Genomic DNA, 21,275 nt, shown 5'->3' on the forward strand with positions numbered 1-21,275 from the left:
ATTGCACCGAGAGGCCTGAGAGAAGGGGGAGAAAGTGGGAGGGGGCGGGGGGGTGGGGGGGGGGGCGCGGCGCAGCACTGCGCCCCAGGTTGACGCAGGCGTTGTCCAAGGAATCAGAACAGCAGACCTTGCACGTGAGCCCAATGCAGAGTTTTGCCAAGGGGGGAGGCAGGAAGAAGTTTCAGTTTCAGCCTTGCGGGTGGGCGTCTTTCTGTACCCAAAGACGTGCTTTGTGCCCTCGATGCTGAGGGCAGCCACCCAGGGCTGGGGAACGAACGGCTGCACGGCCCCTGAACCCTGACCAGCAGGGAAACTGGGAGAACAGAATGCCGTCACTGCTGATCTGTACCAGTTTGACTCTGCTTTAAGACTCACTGCAAGCTTTCAGAATAAGGGTCCCCTCAGAAGAAGACAGACAAGGAGCAGGGTTGAAAAGGAACAGGGTTGGTTTTAATTGGTGGTTGTTGCTGTTGGTTGTAAAATAGACAATCAGTCTATGGTGTTACACTGTCAATGATGTCAGACAGTTCCAGAAGGAGCTCGTCCACATCCTTCTCAGCGTCCACCTCAATTTCTCCTTCCAGTTCTCCTGTGATCTCCATCATGAACTGCTCGAGATCGTCCTCTTCAGAGACGAGTGCTTCCCCCGCCTCTGCGCAGCTCAGCTGCTGTGTCTCAGCTGCGTCTTGTGAGGAATAGGATGGTGCACTTGAGACCTCCGACTGTGCCACGGAGTCCGCCTGGCTTCCTGGAAGCAGTTCCAGGCTTGGGAGGACAAGGAAGAGAACAATCAGTACGTGACATCTCTAACTGGAGAAGCGCTTTCAGCAAGAAGTCGTCCTCTGCGAAAACCTGTTTACTGACTGAGCTACTTTTCCCCACGACTTACTCAGCAGAGATTTTGAGTAAGCAATTGAAATCATTTCAGAGGACCTGTTCCTTTGTTGGATTATGCCACGACACATCTCAAACACCCCCTTCTCCCCCTGATGTGAAAGAACTTATGTCTAATGGAAAAAGGGCACTGATGATGAACGAGTTGTGGTCATCACCTGCTTGGAGGTGTTTCGACTGCAGGAATGGTCACCAGGCTGTCCCCGGGCAGGGCTGGAACGATGGCCTAGGAAGAAACAAGACATTGTGTATGAAGCACGGGACAAAGATTCCTAGGTAACTTCTTTTCCCAGAGAAGCTGCGGATGCCCCGTCCCTGGAGGCATCCAAGGCCAGGCTGGATGGGTTTCCAGGCACTTGGATCTCGTGGCTGGCAACCCTGCTCACAGCAGGACAGGTGGAACACGAGATGATCTCTGAGGACTCCTCCTCCCTTCCCTCAGCCTGAGCTGAGCCTGAACCCAAATACGGAACCACGCTGCTCCCGAAGGAAGCATTCTCTTGAAGGTTACAAGCGACCTTGGGTGTTTTTCACAGCGCAGCATCAATGGACAAAATCCTTCCCACCACAGAGCCATCTCCGAATCCTAGAATCGCAGACTATTACAGAGTCATCACTGCTCTACATCTGATCAAAACAGGAAGTTTGCACAAGTATCCTGTGAGACATCTGCTGCCTTCAAAGGAAACAGGAGACCTGCAGAACATTTGACACTCCTACGTTTCTTCAAGAGCAATGTAAACAAACCTTCCGTATCCGCTACTGCTTAGAACCCCCTGTTCTTACCGTAGGTAGTTTTTTAGCTGGGGGCTCATCTGTGTCCTCAGCAGCAGATGGATGCATCTCTGCTGCTTTTCGTTTCCGTTTCTGCTTGGGGGGGAAGGTGGTTTTCCAATCAATAGGCTTCACGGCCTCCTTGCGTCCACCTAGAGTCAAAGGAAGGGAGAGCTGGTAGAGTCCTGCTGTGCCTCGAGAGAGATCCACGTTCTCTTATCGTTCCCGCAACCCTTCCTCAAAGTTAAATACACTTGACCAGTGGAGTTACACTGCCACGTGCTGGATTCTCAGCAATGTCTTCCACACAGTCATCTCTGTCTGCCAGCAGTGCATACAGAGGAACCAAGAAACCCAATGGCTGCGCCCAGGAATACCCCAGGGCAAGGAAAACTCTGACACAGAGCAATCCTAGGTGGCAGCGTTACTTTTCTGAGACGCCGTCACGAGCTCCCTGTGCTCACCCTTGACTCGTTTCTTGCAGGGCAATTCTTTTACTTTTCCCTCCTCCTCCTCAGATCGCTTGCGTTTTTTTCCAGCCGGGCCATGGGAGGAAGTTGGGATGTCAACTGCAGGGAACAGTCCCAGGAAAGAACAATCAGAACAGCTAAGCAGAAAGACAGTGCATCAAGCCCAGATGCCTGTTGAGTATCTGTACCTCTCTTTGGTGCCTTCCCAGGCTTCTTGCCCAGACTTCCTGCAAGGCCGCTCTTCGGAGGAAGGCCACTGGCGTCAGCTTCTGGCAGAGAGAAAACAAGAAGTAAGTGAAGAGCATCTCTTTGGAGGAAGGTTTCAACACAGTCAGCCACAAGCTTTAAGTTTTGGAAGTCTGTCCCTCAAGCAGCTCCCATTCACCATCAACTGCCATTCTGAACCCACCTGCACAAAGTTAATTTCATTTCCGCTGCAAATTGCTGCAGTCACCAAGGCACAGCCAGCTATCCAGCTAGTGCCTTGGTAGCCTTGTTCCTCTGGTTTTCCATCTTAGCCCGTATCTCCCCCCGCCCCCCTCCACCCCCCCCCCCCCCCCCCCCCAAAAAAAAAACAACCACCATTCAGACGGCCAAAACACAAACTAATATTTCTCTTAGCGTGGCTCTTCCCTGCACTCCCCACCAGTGAATGGTTACTTGACATCCCGCACCCGCTCAGAAGTAATATTCCAGATTAAATCTTTCACGCTTCGTGCCATCAGAAACTCACTTTGGCTTGGTGGTACGGCCAGTCCGTTCCCACCGCGTTCCTTCAAGTGGAGAAAGGCGCAGTGGGCTTTCTGACAGCCTCCTGGTTGATCCTCCCAATAGCACGGAATCTCACTGCGCTTCTTCTGAAGAGAGAAAGAAAGGAAGGGTCACGGAAACAGGCGCACGAGGTTTGCAAAGAGACGCAGCGTTCCGGGTCGTGCCAGAGATGGGACCGTCACAGTGCTGAAACATCACCTATCACTAAAGGAAACACCTGGGAGCGCATTCACAACACCTGCGTGAGCTGTAACCGCTCGGCATATTTCGCTTTCTCATCCTTCAGGTAGAGGAGACAGGCGCTCTCAGTTCAGGGGGTTAAACCAATACACCTGCTGCAAAATGCTCCCGTTATTCGGGAGAAACGGTGCCTTCAGGTGCCGTGGCGAAGTCCACCAGAAATGATCGGGCAGAGCCTTAGCTCTTGACCATCATCTCTCGCCCCACCCTTTGCTACTCCAAGCAGCCAGAGCACAGTTGTCTGAAGAAATCCAGGGCAGACAAGGCCTGGTAGACCGCAAGCAAGCCCCGCTGGCAGGAGGGCAGTGCCCGCTCTTTCCTCCCACCCTGCTCCAGCAGGTGTAGGAGTCTGAGCAATGCGGTCTTTTTGCACCTGGGGAAAAAATGCCTTTGGCACCTAGCGCAAACAGCTCTCGCTAACATAGAGCTGAGGCATGGAGTTCTCTTCCCCCTGCCTCCTCCCGGTCCCCTCTAGAAACAGAAACCCCTAAGATTTTCACAGCAAACGTATCTAGCCTGCACAAGTGCATTCCGCCCACCTACAGCAATGAAAAGCGGTTTTGTGGCTAAGTTGGAGAGCACGTCTTTAGGCAAACACTCACATCAATTCTCATGTGCCTGAACTTGCAGTTGCCACTGGAACAGCGACCCTCCACCCACAGCCGGCACACTTGTTCGCTCCCCAGAGCCGCTTCACAGTGGCGGAAGGGACAGCTGTCTCCCTGCACGCAAAAGGAAACCACACGGGAAAATAAGAGTACGGCCTGAAACGTGCCCATGCTATCAGCCCAGCTTGTTAGCAGCGAGCGCAGAATCCCACCGGTTGTGAAGGTAACGCATCAGTGGTAGGTCTCCCCCTGCTCCACCCCTTTCTCTTACGAATGAGGACAAGGAAGAAAATGCAGGCAAAGGAAACCCAACCATACCTTCGTGCAGGTGGAGTAGAAATAGAAGTAGCAGTCGACTCCTCGCTGAGACATGATGAAATTCTCAGAGCAAGCTCGGCTTCAGAGGAGTTCCCTGCTCTTGGAAAGAGCCGGACGCCCTCCTTCTTGGACTGCTTGGATCCGCAAAATCGCCTTTCCGACCGGGACCCTGAGGAAAGGGTCAAGAACCGGAAAAGAATGAGGAATAAGCATTTCCCCAGCTTTCCTTTTATGCAATTTAGACTCTCGAGGAGGGCAGCGTCTCGGAAGCAGCTGGTTGAAGAACTGTGCCAACTCTAGATCCAACTTGCGTCTAACTGCCACGACCTCTCCCAGCAAGTACTGTCCTCCATCTCACCTACAGTTACATAACTTGCAGCACACATTTTGCGTTCCTGTCATGAGAATGAATCCATCTTCTCCCCTTGCTGCAGCTGCAAGGGATGCACTGGTACGACTCACGTGTTTGACGAACCTACGGTTGTGGCTTACCCAGGCACAGCTGCAGGCCTTCTCCCTTCCAGCTAACACACCAGCCCGATGGCTGAGCAACACCGTCAGCGAGAGCGGGCAGCACCCGTCAGCCACCACCACTCTCACTGCCAGCCGGGACGAGGGCTGACGCAGCGTGTCCGCACTCCTGCGCAGCGCTCACGGCTGTGGCACTCACTGGTGGCAGCCACGGCCCGAAAGACAGTGCTTGTGAGGTCACTGTGCTTGTGATGTCACCGGACAGTCCGTGCCCCAGCTGAGCACTTGGCTCTCCACCGTGACTCGAGTGGGGTTTTGTTAAAAATATGCTGGATACGGCACAGCCAGCCATCGGTGGGTCAATAAAGCACAAGTTGCACTCTGTGAAGTCTGTGCTCTTCTTCCTTTGGAATGTCTGAAATGAAGGCTGGGGCCCAGCAGCAATTTTGCAGGGGTGCGGTGGCAATGCTCAGTCACAGCTTGAAGCAGTGATTGAGCACCTGGTGGGAAGGCAGGGCCAACCCAGGGGAGCTCAGGTGCATGCAGACCCTTCCCAGACCTCACTGAAGGGTTGGCAGTGGAGGCAAGGGTGTCTGACTGGAGATCCCTGCCTGCCCGAGGCCTTCCAAGGGTCAGCAGCTTTTTTCCTTCCTTTCTGCGTTATTTCTCAGCTGCGGCACTTGGGCTTATCCTCACGTGCTGCAGCCTAGGACTTTGCCACCCCACTCTTATCCCTGTGCTTTCCGTTGCACTGTAGCATCACACAGGGGAGTAACGCCAGTTCCTCATCCTCACCGAAACGTGTGACAGAATCTCACACAGAATCAATTTCCCCTGGAAACGGCCATCTGGAAGGGCCTCGTCTGAGCGGGGAACTCCTCCCCAGCCTAGCTTTCCTGCTGAGACTCCTTCCAGCAACCACCCGCCACCAAGCCCAGCTCACCTCTTTGGCCCGCTCACTCCAGGCTGTGCCCAGGTCACACACGCCACAGCGGTGCTTCTGACGGGCTCTCAAAGGATGATCCCTTGCAAGGAACGCTCAGAGCTCAGTCTCTGCGTGCAGCACGCTCACCAGAGCACCAGCTCTGCTCCCCAGCTGAGCGCCAAACCCTCCCACCCAAGAACGATTGTGACCTCAGCACGGATCCGCAGCACTTCTGCGCTTTCATCATAAACCAAGGAAGCAGACGCCTCCCAGATCCCAATTCTAAGAGACCATTTCTCTCTGGTAAGAGAGGTCAGAGACACGATCAGATTTTTGAGTTGAAGATCTGGTGGCAAGCCCATGCAACCCACGTGAAACCCTGCGGGTAACGGAGCTGCAAACGTGACATGAAAAAGGAGCCATAAATAGACCAAAATTGATGATTTTGTTTTGAGTCTTCAAACCTATGCTCAAATTCCTTCATGCCACTTAGAAAAGCGGGAGGGAATCGGGCAGGAACACGTGCATCTGAGCCCTCTGGCTGCAGGAGCAGTGAGACAGACTTTGTCTAGATGTTGTGCTAAGGGACACGGTTGGTTTGGTGGGGAAATGATAGAATCATAGAATCACCAAGGTTGGAAAAGACCCACAGGATCACCCAGCCCAACCATCCACCCACCACCAGTAGTTCCCATTAAACCATTCCAGTGCCTGACCACCCTTGCGGAGAAGTAGCATTTCCTAAGGTCCAGCCCGAACCGAACCTTCCCTGGCGCAGCTTGAAGCCGTTCCCTCTAGTCCCATCACTGTGACACGAGAGAAGAGGCCGACCCCCCCCACCCCCCGCCTCACTACAACCTCCCTTCAGGTAGCTATAGAGAGCAATAAGGTCTCCCCTGAGCCTCCTCTTCTCCAGGCTGAACAATCCCAGCTCCTTCAGCCGCTCCTCGTAACGCCTGTGCTCCAGACCCCTCACCAGCTTTGTTGCCCTTCTCTGAGCACGCTCCAGTCCAGGGCCTCTCCATGTCTTTCTTACAGCCAGGGGCCCAAAACTGGACACAGTCCTCGAGGTGAGCCTCACCAGCGCTGATTACAGGGGGACAATTACTTCCCTGTTCCTGCTGGCAACACTGTTCCTGATGCCACTGTCCCCAGGATGCCACTGGCCTTCTTGGCCACCCGGGCACGCCGCTGGCTCACCTTCAGGCGAGCATCAGTCAATACCCCCACGTCCATTTCCTCTACACAGTCTTCCAGCCACTCTGCCCCAGGCCTGTAGCGTCGCCTGGGCTTCTTGTGGCCAAAGTGCAGGACCCGGCGTTTGGTCTTGCTGAACAGCTATCCAGCCTGTCCACATCCCTCCGTAGGGCCTCGCTACCCTCAGGCACATGGACACTTCCAGCCAACTTGGTGTCACCTGCAAACTTCCTGAGGCTGCGCTCAATGCCCTCATCCAGGTCCTCGGTACAGATACTGAAGAGGACAGGCCCCAGCACCCACCCCTGGGAAACACCACTCGCTGGTGACCGCTCGCCAGCTGGATTTAACTCCATTCACCACCACTCTCTGGGCCCGGCCCTCCAGCCACTTCCTCCCCCAGCCAAGAGCGTACCTGTCCAAGCCACGGGCTGCCAGCTTCTGCAGGAGAATACCGTGGGAGACAGCGTCAAAGGCTTTGCTGAAGTCTGGCTAGACCACAGCAACAGCCTTTCCCTCATCCACCAGGCGGGTCGCTAGATCATCGCAGGAGATCCGCTTGGTCGAGCAGGACCTGCCCTTCGTGAACCCACGCTGGCTAGGCCTGATCCCCGCTCGTCCCGCACGTGCCGCGTGGTCTCCCCCAAGACAGTCTGCTCCATCACCTTCCCTGGCACCGAGCTCAGGCTAACAGGCCTGCACTTCCCCGGATCCTCCTTACAGCCCTTCTTGGAGACGGAGACGGAGACGGAGACGGAGGTGGAGATGGGCTCCGCACGGTGATGGGTGGACAGCCGGACCGGATGAGCTTGGAGATCTTTGCCAACCTCGGAAGATTCCCGTTGCTTACTAGGCCACAGCGAGCCCCTTTGGAAAACGGCGTCTGCGGAACGCGAGGAAAATGTCCTTGCCCGTTTGTTTCTTGAGGCCAAAGATAAAAGCATCCTCTGCTGAGCGCAAGACTTCTCGGGAGGCGAAATCACGGCCGCAGAAGAGGCCGGCACGGCAACACCGCCGCTCTCGTCGGGGGGAAGCGGGAAGGCCTCTCGCTCCGCACGCATGCGCTGTAGCCGCCGCGCTCCTCAACCGCCAACCGCCCCAATCGGAATTGGCATCCTCGTCGCCCAATCGCGGCCCGCGGGGCGGGGACGGCCCCACCTCCCGTCATCCTCCCGGCCAATCACGCGGCCCGCTGTGTTTAAAAAGGAGTGCGCGCGGCCGGTAGGCGTCGCTGAGAGGATCTGAGCTCGTGGCGGAGGGGCGGAGCGGAGCGAGTGAAGCGAAGCAGAGCGGCGGAGCGGCGGCCGCCCCGGTGCTGCCTGAGCCCGGCTGGGGCGGAGTCAGCTTCAGCCTCAGCCTCGCGCTCCTTCCCTGAGCCGCGCCGAGGGGGTTCTCGCCGCCCCTCGCGGAGCCGGTCCGGGTGCGGCGGTCGCTGCGTGCGCTCGGTCCGCCGCAATGAAGGCGGGCGGTGAGTGCGGGCCGCGCGGCTCTCCTTCGTTCCCGTCTTCGGCTCCGCGCGGGTCCCTCTGAGAGGGCTCTGCGGGCGGCCCGGGACGCGCGGCGGGAGGCTGCGGGAGGCTGTGGGGCCGCGGCGGGGGGGCGGGGGCGGAGCGGCGGGGCGGCGGTTGGCCCCGAGCCGCGGCGGGCGGAGATGCGGCAGTGCCCGCTCCGTGCCGGCTGCCGCCGCTCCCTGCGGGGCCGTGAGCCTTCCCGGGCGTTGGGTGATCGGCGAGAGGCGTTACGCGCCTCCGCCGGAAGGCTGCCGTGAGGAAAAACGCGACGGAGCGCTGTTGGCCGCCTGCGAACGGTGCGATCCCTCCCTGAGCGCTCCGCTTTCGCTGTGGGAGCGGCGGCTGAGCGCTGCGTCGCGGCCCGGCGCCTCTCGCCCTGCCGAGGCCGTGCGCTTCGTCCCTGCTTCCAGTCCTGGTTTGGATTCCTGCTGCTCGCTTGCCGACTTGCAGCGGGCTTTGGGGCTCCCGAGTGCAGGCAGAGCCCGGCTGCTCGCGGCAGCCGTCGCCCTGTGCCGTCCCAGCGGATGGACGGCCGGCCGGCCGGCCGGCGGGAGGGGCTTCGGGCCCCTTTTCTGTCTTCCGCCGGCGTGACTCGTGTGTTCTTCCTGGCTTCGCCTCACCTCCTCGGTCGTTTGCCTCTCTTGGCTGCCGTGCTGAGGGTAAGCTCTCCAGCAGGAAAGGAAGGCTGGTGCAGGCAGCGCCCCGGTCTGTGAGCGCGGCGAGGTGAGGAAGCTGGCTGTGAGGGGAGGGGTCTTCCAGGAGCACCTCCCGCGGAGAGGTGGGCTTTGGCCTCGGGTGGCTTCGTGGGCCTTAGCTTCCTCATCCCTCCTCATCTCTTGCTCTGGTTGATGCGCTTGAAGAAGCGTTCCACTGAATTCCACACGCACTCTAGGGGCACCTTTTTTCTCTTCCACCTTTTCTCTTCCTGTGGCTCAGCGAGGTGTTGTGTTTTTGTTTTCCAGCGGTTCGCTGCCGCTGTTCCAGATGCTTCTGTTTCCCTTCCAAGCGAAGGCTAAGGGAACGGCCCCGCGTCCTGCCGTTGCTAAGTGTGCCCGAGGATGCTGTGCTTCATGCTGTGCCTTCGCCTTCCTGCTGAGGAGCTCCTCTGGCTCGGAGCGGTGAGTGCCGGCCCCTCCTGCAGTGCGCTGCCTTATTTCTGCCCCCGGGAGCCAGAAGTGCAGGCGGGAACGCCTGCGTCCGCGGAGGCGTGAGGAGAGCCAAAAAAACCAGTGCAGTAGGTAGCTATTTGCTGGCCTAGCGGTCAGCTTGCTCACTACTGCAACCTCCAAGACTGGCAGCAGTATTTGTGTGTTTTGTGTCGAGTTTCTGTGGGGATGGTCCTTCCGGCTCCCCGTGACTGGCAAAGTGAATTTGGTTTGGCATCTCTTGCTGTAGTGATGGCTAGCCAGGGAAGGAGCTGTGATTAATGAGCTCCCTACCTAAAATTCAATGGTGTTGGTCCCGTTCTGTTAGTAATGCTCCCCCTCCTACCTTGCAGGTGCGCTCCCCTCTTAAATACCTCGTGGATGATCTCGCTGGTGTTTGGGCGTGGGCACTAGTGTTCCTTGTTTGAAGGTAACACGTGACCTGAAATCTGTCCCTGGTGCTTCCATGTGAACCAGCAAGTGTGATGGAAGAGCACAGCTCTCAGGGTCGGTTGTTTTGCCCAACCCCGTGTGGTGAAGGATGAGTAGACTTGGCTATTGAAGCAGGTGCAATTTGAATGGGTTGTTAGTAATCTGCCTAGAAAGGAAGGAGAACGTCTCTTTACCCATCCGATTGGAAGGAGATGGCTTGACTTGCATGTCACGCTAATTGTTCCTGCTTCTAACTGCGGTGCCCGCTCTGATGTGCGTACTGTGTGTGTCTCCCTGTGGAGAGTGTACGTTTAAGAGCGTGCAGATAGCAAGGCATCTGCTTTTTTGTTGAGATGAAAACTTGGGTTTCTTAAGGAAGGCACCTTCAGAGATGGTTTCTGGTTTCACTGGGGAGTATTTCAGGGTTAGCAGAGAATGCCAAATAATACCTGGTAATGAGAGGTAATGTCTTGTGGATGCAGCTGTGGTCTAAATAGTCGGTGCTTGAGTTGTATGGCCAACCTCTGTTCTCCTTTGGGTATTAGATACCTACGGTTGTGGACTACAGAGAAGTACAATGTTGTCTATAAGCCATGCTAAGACTAAAGCGCTGGTCTTTCTTTTCAGCGTCCGTGGAATCGCTCAGGTTGGAAAAGACCTGAAGGATGACAGGCAGGTGTTGTCTCACTGCAGTTCAAGACAATTTGAAGGTGAGCGTTATGACGAGATAGGCCAAGAAAAGGTGGGTTTGCTGTTCTAATTTGTTTGCTAAAATCTGCCTCCTTGAGCGAAAGCTACCGTATGGCAGGGTGTTCCAAAGTTCCCATAACGGGAAGTGGGTTTTAACTGGAGGTTTTGGCAGTAGAGAATAGCTCGGTAAGGTTGGGGCTTCTCAACTTCATCTGCCGGGACTCTAAGTGCTGTGGTTGACCAGCAGTTCTAGGAAGGACTCGGCAGGATAGCTTTCTCCTTGGAAGAAATGAGGACAAATAAGGATGAAGTAGCTGCTTCCTGGCAGGGGGAATCACCCTGTGGAATTCTTACCGCTTCTTTGTCTTTCAGGTGATGAGCTACAGCCAGCTCTGTTGGCTGCTGGGTGTGAAGCGGGAGGACCCGAAGCCCGGTCCCTTGCACGCCGATGTCATAGGAACGAGAGCTTTCTTTCGGTCTTCCCTCTGGAAAGAGATCTAAGAGGCGAGTATAACTGGTGGCTGGAAAGGTCTGTGAAGGACCGTTGTGTTTGGGCGGTCCTTTGTGGAGCCGGGGATTGGACCTGATAATCCCTGTGGATATCCCTTCCAGCTCAGGATATTGCCTGATTCTACGATTGTTGTAGCTGTGTGGAGGAGTACATAAGCACTGTGTCCCACAGCCTCTGATTTTTTTTTATTGTGTCCCCAGGCCCTGCCCCCTCCTTGGGGTCCAGTGGGGGTGGCCCTGGGGGTACAAAACCCACACCCCATTGGTGGGAGCCACTCCCTCGGCTGCTGCCGACCCTGGAACCTTTGGAGGAGGCTCAACCGGGGGCTGGGGCCTGGCCCTTAAACGGGCACCAGGACTCCAAGAGCGCCTGGCTCCATCCCCAGCAACGTTCTGTTTCCCCTGCTCAAAAGCGCTCCCCAGGGACAGTCCCTTTCAACTTCTCCAGGGCTGCAGCCGTAATAGTGGTGTAAATTGGCCACGGGGATGGCGTCCGATGGAGTTGGTTGTCAGTGCGATTCTGTGCGCCGCCCCAAGGCCCTGTGGCTTCAGCCATGGGTCGGACTGCGAGGCGGGGGGGAGGGACTCGTGCAGATGCAAATGGCTATGCTTGTCTGAGCAATAGTTGTCTGGATCACCCCAACTGTTACCAGCCCATTCTTCAGGAGAGACATTTTTCCAAGCTGAGCTATGTCAGGCAGAACTGGGAGATGGCCCTGGTGCCATTTCCATACGTGATCCCAGGTTGTGGTGTTTTCATTGAAACTCTTGAAGCTCGTTTAGCTGTTGCTCTGTTTCCGGTGATAACAACAGCTCAGTAGATTACATCCGCTGATCCCATCTTGTAACGCCTCTATTTTACGGTTGGGTTTTCCCCTCTCCTGGCAGGAAGATGCGCTCCAACCTCTTGCTGATTATACCGTGATCTTTCCCGCCCTCCAGCATCAGTTGAGTGCTCTCCTACCTCTGCCCACTTACACCAGCTATCATAAGCCAATTCCTCAGGGAACGGAGGCTTTGTTTGGATCTCACGTTTTGGTAGCTACTTGGTGACTGTGCTTGTCATGCTGCTGCCTCCACCAGTTTGGCATCGCAGGAGATGACAATTGCATTTCACTTGGTTCTCCTGAGTAGCCATGTCAGAGTTACTGATAACTGAACAAGAGCGGTAATTTTTAGCGCAAAGCCTAACATTCTAACAGCCCTTAGTCACGTAACGGTGAGGAGCTCAGTAACGCGATTTAATGAAATGGATGAGAATTAAACAGAGACCTGATTACAGATTCAGGGGTGACAAGATCCACGCTCAGTAACAGGGTACCTTAGAACAGATACAGATACAGACAGATTAACAGAAATATCAAGTGGAGTAACACAAACCCTTGTGTTACAAATGCGTCTAGTTAAAAGGCATAAATAAGTAGGGAGGTGGATGTCAGAATGAGCTGGCCTCTGCTTGAGCTTGGAGCAAATAGTCCCAAGGCCCTGGCATTCCTCAGCGGGCGATAACTGAGGCTGACTCGAGTGGGAGGGCTTTGCCCCGGCTTCTGCTGAGCGACAGCCCCGAGAATTTGGTTGTCCCTGAGAGGTGCCTTGAGCCCGGTTTTGCCAGGTACTTGTACAGAGCAGCTCCCTTGGGATTGTTCTGGGGCAATGGGATGAGAAGCAGGAGTCAGATCCGAGAAGGGCTTGCCCTCGCGCCCCAAGCCACTGCCCCTTGCTACCCACGGCAAGCAGGGGCTGGGCAAGGGAAGGGGTGTACTGGCTGTACTGGGTCTCCACCTCGTGTTCAAGGAGAAGAATTGCACCGAGAGGCCTGAGAGAAGGGGGAGAAAGTGGGAGGGGCGGGGGGGGGGGGGGGGCGCGGCGCAGCACTGCGCCCCAGGTTGACGCAGGCGTTGTCCAAGGAATCAGAACAGCAGACCTTGCACGTGAGCCCAATGCAGAGTTTTGCCAAGGGGGGAGGCAGGAAGAAGTTTCAGTTTCAGCCTTGCGGGTGGGCGTCTTTCTGTACCCAAAGACGTGCTTTGTGCCCTCGATGCTGAGGGCAGCCACCCAGGGCTGGGGAACGAACGGCTGCACGGCCCCTGAACCCTGACCAGCAGGGAAACTGGGAGAACAGAATGCCGTCACTGCTGATCTGTACCCGTTTGACTCTGCTTTAAGACTCACTGCAAGCTTTCAGAATAAGGGTCCCCTCAGAAGAAGACAGACAAGGAGCAGGGTTGAAAAGGAACAGGGTTGGTTTTAATTGGTGGTTGTTGCTGTTGGTTGTAAAATAGACAATCAGTCTATGGTGTTACACTGTCAATGATGTCAGACAGTTCCAGAAGGAGCTCGTCCACATCCTTCTCAGCGTCCACCTCAATTTCTCCTTCCAGTTCTCCTGTGATCTCCATCAGGAACTGCTCGAGATCGTCCTCTTCAGAGACGAGTGCTTCCCCCGCCTCTGCGCAGCTCAGCTGCTGTGTCTCAGCTGCGTCTTGTGAGGAATAGGATGGTGCACTTGAGACCTCCGACTGTGCCACGGAGTCCGCCTGGCTTCCTGGAAGCAGTTCCAGGCTTGGGAGGACAAGGAAGAGAACAATCAGTACGTGACATCTCTAACTGGAGAAGCGCTTTCAGCAAGAAGTCGTCCTCTGCGAAAACCTGTTTACTGACTGAGCTACTTTTCCCCACGACTTACTCAGCAGAGATTTTGAGTAAGCAATTGAAATCATTTCAGAGGACCTGTTCCTTTGTTGGATTATGCCACGACACATCTCAAACACCCCCTTCTCCCCCTGATGTGAAAGAACTTATGTCTAATGGAAAAAGGGCACTGATGATGAACGAGTTGTGGTCATCACCTGCTTGGAGGTGTTTCGACTGCAGGAATGGTCACCAGGCTGTCCCCGGGCAGGGCTGGAACGATGGCCTAGGAAGAAACAAGACATTGTGTATGAAGCACGGGACAAAGATTCCTAGGTAACTTCTTTTCCCAGAGAAGCTGCGGATGCCCCGTCCCTGGAGGCATCCAAGGCCAGGCTGGATGGGTTTCCAGGCACTTGGATCTCGTGGCTGGCAACCCTGCTCACAGCAGGACAGGTGGAACACGAGATGATCTCTGAGGACTCCTCCTCCCTTCCCTCAGCCTGAGCTGAGCCTGAACCCAAATACGGAACCACGCTGCTCCCGAAGGAAGCATTCTCTTGAAGGTTACAAGCGACCTTGGGTGTTTTTCACAGCGCAGCATCAATGGACAAAATCCTTCCCACCACAGAGCCATCTCCGAATCCTAGAATCGCAGACTATTACAGAGTCATCACTGCTCTACATCTGATCAAAACAGGAAGTTTGCACAAGTATCCTGTGAGACATCTGCTGCCTTCAAAGGAAACAGGAGACCTGCAGAACATTTGACACTCCTACGTTTCTTCAAGAGCAATGTAAACAAACCTTCCGTATCCGCTACTGCTTAGAACCCCCTGTTCTTACCGTAGGTAGTTTTTTAGCTGGGGGCTCATCTGTGTCCTCAGCAGCAGATGGATGCATCTCTGCTGCTTTTCGTTTCCGTTTCTGCTTGGGGGGGAAGGTGGTTTTCCAATCAATAGGCTTCACGGCCTCCTTGCGTCCACCTAGAGTCAAAGGAAGGGAGAGCTGGTAGAGTCCTGCTGTGCCTCGAGAGAGATCCACGTTCTCTTATCGTTCCCGCAACCCTTCCTCAAAGTTAAATACACTTGACCAGTGGAGTTACACTGCCACGTGCTGGATTCTCAGCAATGTCTTCCACACAGTCATCTCTGTCTGCCAGCAGTGCATACAGAGGAACCAAGAAACCCAATGGCTGCGCCCAGGAATACCCCAGGGCAAGGAAAACTCTGACACAGAGCAATCCTAGGTGGCAGCGTTACTTTTCTGAGACGCCGTCACGAGCTCCCTGTGCTCACCCTTGACTCGTTTCTTGCAGGGCAATTCTTTTACTTTTCCCTCCTCCTCCTCAGATCGCTTGCGTTTTTTTCCAGCCGGGCCATGGGAGGAAGTTGGGATGTCAACTGCAGGGAACAGTCCCAGGAAAGAACAATCAGAACAGCTAAGCAGAAAGACAGTGCATCAAGCCCAGATGCCTGTTGAGTATCTGTACCTCTCTTTGGTGCCTTCCCAGGCTTCTTGCCCAGACTTCCTGCAAGGCCGCTCTTCGGAGGAAGGCCACTGGCGTCAGCTTCTGGCAGAGAGAAAACAAGAAGTAAGTGAAGAGCATCTCTTTGGAGGAAGGTTTCAACACAGTCAGCCACAAGCTTTAAGTTTTGGAAGTCTGTCCCTCAAGCAGCTCCCATTCACCATCAACTGCCATTCTGAACCCACCTGCACAAAGTTAATTTCATTTCCGCTGCAAATTGCTGCAGTCACCAAGGCACAGCCAGCTATCCAGCTAGTGCCTTGGTAGCCTTGTTCCTCTGGTTTTCCATCTTAGCCCGTATCTCCCCCCCCCCTCCCCACCCCCCCCCCCCCCCCCAAAAAAAAAAACAACCACCATTCAGACGGCCAAAACACAAACTAATATTTCTCTTAGCGTGGCTCTTCCCTGCACTCCCCACCAGTGAATGGTTACTTGACATCCCGCACCCGCTCAGAAGTAATATTCCAGATTAAATCTTTCACGCTTCGTGCCATCAGAAACTCACTTTGGCTTGGTGGTACGGCCAGTCCGTTCCCACCGCGTTCCTTCAAGTGGAGAAAGGCGCAGTGGGCTTTCTGACAGCCTCCTGGTTGATCCTCCCAATAGCACGGAATCTCACTGCGCTTCTTCTGAAGAGAGAAAGAAAGGAAGGGTCACGGAAACAGGCGCACGAGGTTTGCAAAGAGACGCAGCGTTCCGGGTCGTGCCAGAGATGGGACCGTCACAGTGCTGAAACATCACCTATCACTAAAGGAAACACCTGGGAGCGCATTCACAACACCTGCGTGAGCTGTAACCGCTCGGCATATTTCGCTTTCTCATCCTTCAGGTAGAGGAGACAGGCGCTCTCAGTTCAGGGGGTTAAACCAATACACCTGCTGCAAAATGCTCCCGTTATTCGGGAGAAACGGTGCCTTCAGGTGCCGTGGCGAAGTCCACCAGAAATGATCGGGCAGAGCCTTAGCTCTTGACCATCATCTCTCGCCCCACCCTTTGCTACTCCAAGCAGCCAGAGCACAGTTGTCTGAAGAAATCCAGGGCAGACAAGGCCTGGTAGACCGCAAGCAAGCCCCGCTGGCAGGAGGGCAGTGCCCGCTCTTTCCTCCCACCCTGCTCCAGCAGGTGTAGGAGTCTGAGCAATGCGGTCTTTTTGCACCTGGGGAAAAAATGCCTTTGGCACCTAGCGCAAACAGCTCTCGCTAACATAGAGCTGAGGCATGGAGTTCTCTTCCCCCTGCCTCCTCCCGGTCCCCTCTAGAAACAGAAACCCCTAAGATTTTCACAGCAAACGTATCTAGCCTGCACAAGTGCATTCCGCCCACCTACAGCAATGAAAAGCGGTTTTGTGGCTAAGTTGGAGAGCACGTCTTTAGGCAAACACTCACATCAATTCTCATGTGCCTGAACTTGCAGTTGCCACTGGAACAGCGACCCTCCACCCACAGCCGGCACACTTGTTCGCTCCCCAGAGCCGCTTCACAGTGGCGGAAGGGACAGCTGTCTCCCTGCACGCAAAAGGAAACCACACGGGAAAATAAGAGTACGGCCTGAAACGTGCCCATGCTATCAGCCCAGCTTGTTAGCAGCGAGCGCAGAATCCCACCGGTTGTGAAGGTAACGCATCAGTGGTAGGTCTCCCCCTGCTCCACCCCTTTCTCTTACGAATGAGGACAAGGAAGAAAATGCAGGCAAAGGAAACCCAACCATACCTTCGTGCAGGTGGAGTAGAAATAGAAGTAGCAGTCGACTCCTCGCTGAGACATGATGAAATTCTCAGAGCAAGCTCGGCTTCAGAGGAGTTCCCTGCTCTTGGAAAGAGCCGGACGCCCTCCTTCTTGGACTGCTTGGATCCGCAAAATCGCCTTTCCGACCGGGACCCTGAGGAAAGGGTCAAGAACCGGAAAAGAATGAGGAATAAGCATTTCCCCAGCTTTCCTTTTATGCAATTTAGACTCTCGAGGAGGGCAGCGTCTCGGAAGCAGCTGGTTGAAGAACTGTGCCAACTCTAGATCCAACTTGCGTCTAACTGCCACGACCTCTCCCAGCAAGTACTGTCCTCCATCTCACCTACAGTTACGTAACTTGCAGCACACATTTTGCGTTCCTGTCATGAGAATGAATCCATCTTCTCCCCTTGCTGCAGCTGCAAGGGATGCACTGGTACGACTCACGTGTTTGACGAACCTACGGTTGTGGCTTACCCAGGCACAGCTGCAGGCCTTCTCCCTTCCAGCTAACACACCAGCCCGATGGCTGAGCAACACCGTCAGCGAGAGCGGGCAGCACCCGTCAGCCACCACCACTCTCACTGCCAGCCGGGACGAGGGCTGACGCAGCGTGTCCGCACTCCTGCGCAGCGCTCACGGCTGTGGCACTCACTGGTGGCAGCCACGGCCCGAAAGACAGTGCTTGTGAGGTCACTGTGCTTGTGATGTCACCGGACAGTCCAGTGCCCCAGCTGAGCACTTGGCTCTCCACCGTGACTCGAGTGGGGTTTTGTTAAAATATGCTGGATACGGCACAGCCAGCCATCGGTGGGTCAATAAAGCACAAGTTGCACTCTGTGAAGTCTGTGCTCTTCTTCCTTTGGAATGTCTGAAATGAAGGCTGGGGCCCAGCAGCAATTTTGCAGGGGTGCGGTGGCAATGCTCAGTCACAGCTTGAAGCAGTGATTGAGCACCTGGTGGGAAGGCAGGGCCAACCCAGGGGAGCTCAGGTGCATGCAAACCCTTCCCAGACCTCACTGAAGGGTTGGCAGTGGAGGCAAGGGTGTCTGACTGGAGATCCCTGCCTGCCCGAGGCCTTCCAAGGGTCAGCAGCTTTTTTCCTTCCTTTCTGCGTTATTTCTCAGCTGCGGCACTTGGGCTTATCCTCACGTGCTGCAGCCTAGGACTTTGCCACCCCACTCTTATCCCTGTGCTTTCCGTTGCACTGTAGCATCACACAGGGGAGTAACGCCAGTTCCTCATCCTCACCGAAACGTGTGACAGAATCTCACACAGAATCAATTTCCCCTGGAAACGGCCATCTGGAAGGGCCTCGTCTGAGCGGGGAACTCCTCCCCAGCCTAGCTTTCCTGCTGAGACTCCTTCCAGCAACCACCCGCCACCAAGCCCAGCTCACCTCTTTGGCCCGCTCACTCCAGGCTGTGCCCAGGTCACACACGCCACAGCGGTGCTTCTGACGGGCTCTCAAAGGATGATCCCTTGCCAAGGAACGCTCAGAGCTCAGTCTCTGCGTGCAGCACGCTCACCAGAGCACCAGCTCTGCTCCCCAGCTGAGCGCCAAACCCTCCCACCCAAGAACGATTGTGACCTCAGCACGGATCCGCAGCACTTCTGCGCTTTCATCATAAACCAAGGAAGCAGACGCCTCCCAGATCCCAATTCTAAGAGACCATTTCTCTCTGGTAAGAGAGGTCAGAGACACGATCAGATTTTTGAGTTGAAGATCTGGTGGCAAGCCCATGCAATCCACGTGAAACCCTGCGGGTAACGGAGCTGCAAACGTGACATGAAAAAGGAGCCATAAATAGACCAAAATTGATGATTTTGTTTTGAGTCTTCAAACCTATGCTCAAATTCCTTCATGCCACTTAGAAAAGCGGGAGGGAATCGGCAGGAACACGTGCATCTGAGCCCTCTGGCTGCAGGAGCAGTGAGACAGACTTTGTCTAGATGTTGTGCTAAGGGACACGGTTGGTTTGGTGGGGAAATGATAGAATCATAGAATCACCAAGGTTGGAAAAGACCCACAGGATCACCCAGCCCAACCATCCACCCACCACCAGTAGTTCCCATTAAACCATTCCAGTGCCTGACCACCCTTGCGGAGAAGTAGCATTTCCTAAGGTCCAGCCCGAACCGAACCTTCCCTGGCGCAGCTTGAAGCCGTTCCCTCTAGTCCCATCACTGTGACACGAGAGAAGAGGCCGACCCCCCCCACCCCCCGCCTCACTACAACCTCCCTTCAGGTAGCTATAGAGAGCAATAAGGTCTCCCCTGAGCCTCCTCTTCTCCAGGCTGAACAATCCCAGCTCCTTCAGCCGCTCCTCGTAACGCCTGTGCTCCAGACCCCTCACCAGCTTTGTTGCCCTTCTCTGAGCACGCTCCAGTCCAGGGCCTCTCCATGTCTTTCTTACAGCCAGGGGCCCAAAACTGGACACAGTCCTCGAGGTGAGCCTCACCAGCGCTGATTACAGGGGGACAATTACTTCCCTGTTCCTGCTGGCAACACTGTTCCTGATGCCACTGTCCCCAGGATGCCACTGGCCTTCTTGGCCACCCGGGCACGCCGCTGGCTCACCTTCAGGCGAGCATCAGTCAATACCCCCACGTCCATTTCCTCTACACAGTCTTCCAGCCACTCTGCCCCAGGCCTGTAGCGTCGCCTGGGCTTCTTGTGGCCAAAGTGCAGGACCCGGCGTTTGGTCTTGCTGAACAGCTATCCAGCCTGTCCACATCCCTCCGTAGGGCCTCGCTACCCTCAGGCACATGGACACTTCCAGCCAACTTGGTGTCACCTGCAAACTTCCTGAGGCTGCGCTCAATGCCCTCATCCAGGTCCTCGGTACAGATACTGAAGAGGACAGGCCCCAGCACCCACCCCTGGGAAACACCACTCGCTGGTGACCGCTCGCCAGCTGGATTTAACTCCATTCACCACCACTCTCTGGGCCCGGCCCTCCAGCCACTTCCTCCCCCAGCCAAGAGCGTACCTGTCCAAGCCACGGGCTGCCAGCTTCTGCAGGAGAATACCGTGGGAGACAGCGTCAAAGGCTTTGCTGAAGTCTGGCTAGACCACAGCAACAGCCTTTCCCTCATCCACCAGGCGGGTCGCTAGATCATCGCAGGAGATCCGCTTGGTCGAGCAGGACCTGCCCTTCGTGAACCCACGCTGGCTAGGCCTGATCCCCGCTCGTCCCGCACGTGCCGCGTGGTCTCCCCCAAGACAGTCTGCTCCATCACCTTCCCTGGCACCGAGCTCAGGCTAACAGGCCTGCACTTCCCCGGATCCTCCTTACAGCCCTTCTTGGAGACGGAGACGGAGACGGAGACGGAGGTGGAGATGGGCTCCGCACGGTGATGGGTGGACAGCCGGACCGGATGAGCTTGGAGATCTTTGCCAACCTCGGAAGATTCCCGTTGCTTACTAGGCCACAGCGAGCCCCTTTGGAAAACGGCGTCTGCGGAACGCGAGGAAAATGTCCTTGCCCGTTTGTTTCTTGAGGCCAAAGATAAAAGCATCCTCTGCTGAGCGCAAGACTTCTCGGGAGGCGAAATCACGGCCGCAGAAGAGGCCGGCACGGCAACACCGCCGCTCTCGTCGGGGGGAAGCGGGAAGGCCTCTCGCTCCGCACGCATGCGCTGTAGCCGCCGCGCTCCTCAACCGCCAACCGCCCCAATCGGAATTGGCATCCCTCGTCGCCCAATCGCGGCCCGCGGGGCGGGGACGGCCCCACCTCCCGTCATCCTCCCGGCAATCACGCGGCCCGCTGTGTTTAAAAAGGAGTGCGCGCGGCCGGTAGGCGTCGCTGAGAGGATCTGAGCTCGTGGCGGAGGGGCGGAGCGGAGCGGAGTCGGAGCGAAGCAGAGCGGCGGAGCGGCGGCCGCCCCGGTGCTGCCTGAGCCCGGCTGGGGCGGAGTCAGCTTCAGCCTCAGCTTCAGCCTCAGCCTCGCGCTCCTTCCCTGAGCCGCGCCGAGGGGGTTCTCGCCGCCCCTCGCGGAGCCGGTCCGGGTGCGGCGGTCGCTGCGGTGCGCTCGGTCCGCCCCGCAATGAAGGCGGGCGGTGAGTGCGGGCCGCGCGGCTCTCCTTCGTTCCCGTCTTCGGCTCCGCGCGGGTCCCTCTGAGAGGGCTCTGCGGGCGGCCCGGGACGCGCGGCGGGAGGCTGCGGGAGGCTGTGGGGCCGCGGCGGGGGGCGGGGCGGGGCGGCGGTTGGCCCCGAGCCGCGGCGGGCGGAGATGCGGCAGTGCCCGCTCCGTGCCGGCTGCCGCCGCTCCCTGCGGGGCCGTGAGCCTTCCCGGGCGTTGGGTGATCGGCGAGAGGCGTTACGCGCCTCCGCCGGAAGGCTGCCGTGAGGAAAAACGCGACGGAGCGCTGTTGGCCGCCTGCGAACGGTGCGATCCCTCCCTGAGCGCTCCGCTTTCGCTGTGGGAGCGGC

General features: G+C 56.3%; 2 protein-coding genes and 1 long non-coding RNA gene across 6 annotated transcripts; 1 reads left to right on the forward strand and 2 right to left on the reverse strand.

Moving 5' to 3' along the window:
* The first annotated feature begins 109 nt into the window (after positions 1-109).
* LOC124417196 lies at positions 110-4,930 on the forward strand. Its single transcript, XR_006931476.1, has 2 exons — positions 110-1,631; positions 2,208-4,930. It is a non-coding gene; the product is annotated as an uncharacterized LOC124417196 (long non-coding RNA).
* On the reverse strand, positions 429-7,768 carry LOC121106820 (zinc finger CCCH domain-containing protein 11A-like). Of its 2 annotated transcripts, XM_040647794.2 has the most exons (9): positions 7,084-7,768; positions 4,076-4,244; positions 3,752-3,871; positions 2,872-2,995; positions 2,327-2,407; positions 2,133-2,237; positions 1,681-1,820; positions 1,053-1,120; positions 429-765 (listed from the first exon to the last, which is right to left on the reverse strand). In XM_040647794.2, the coding sequence occupies exons 2-9, from the start codon at positions 4,127-4,129 to the stop codon at positions 495-497; spliced, it is 963 nt and encodes a 320-aa protein (XP_040503728.1). In that variant the 5' UTR covers positions 4,130-4,244; positions 7,084-7,768; the 3' UTR covers positions 429-494. The 2 variants fall into 2 exon arrangements, with proteins under 2 accessions (XP_040503728.1, XP_040503727.1); XM_040647793.2 differs by lacking the exons at positions 4,076-4,244; positions 7,084-7,768 and having other exon boundaries at positions 3,752-3,928.
* Positions 7,769-13,181: 5,413 nt separating this feature from the next.
* On the reverse strand, positions 13,182-20,517 carry LOC121106819 (zinc finger CCCH domain-containing protein 11A-like). Of its 3 annotated transcripts, none has more exons than XM_040647789.2 (9): positions 19,833-20,517; positions 16,825-16,993; positions 16,501-16,620; positions 15,621-15,744; positions 15,080-15,160; positions 14,886-14,990; positions 14,434-14,573; positions 13,806-13,873; positions 13,182-13,518 (listed from the first exon to the last, which is right to left on the reverse strand). In XM_040647789.2, exons 2-9 carry the CDS (start codon positions 16,876-16,878, stop codon positions 13,248-13,250), a joined length of 963 nt encoding a protein of 320 aa, XP_040503723.1. In that variant the 5' UTR covers positions 16,879-16,993; positions 19,833-20,517; the 3' UTR covers positions 13,182-13,247. The 3 variants fall into 3 exon arrangements, with proteins under 3 accessions (XP_040503723.1, XP_040503724.1, XP_040503722.1); XM_040647790.1 differs by lacking the exon at positions 19,833-20,517 and adding an exon at positions 18,239-18,320; XM_040647788.2 differs by lacking the exons at positions 16,825-16,993; positions 19,833-20,517 and having other exon boundaries at positions 16,501-16,677.
* Positions 20,518-21,275: the final 758 nt, after the last annotated feature.

The sequence above is a fragment of the Gallus gallus genome, chromosome 14 (genome assembly GCF_016699485.2).
Source record: "Gallus gallus isolate bGalGal1 chromosome 14, bGalGal1.mat.broiler.GRCg7b, whole genome shotgun sequence".
Taxonomy (NCBI): domain Eukaryota; kingdom Metazoa; phylum Chordata; class Aves; order Galliformes; family Phasianidae; genus Gallus; species Gallus gallus.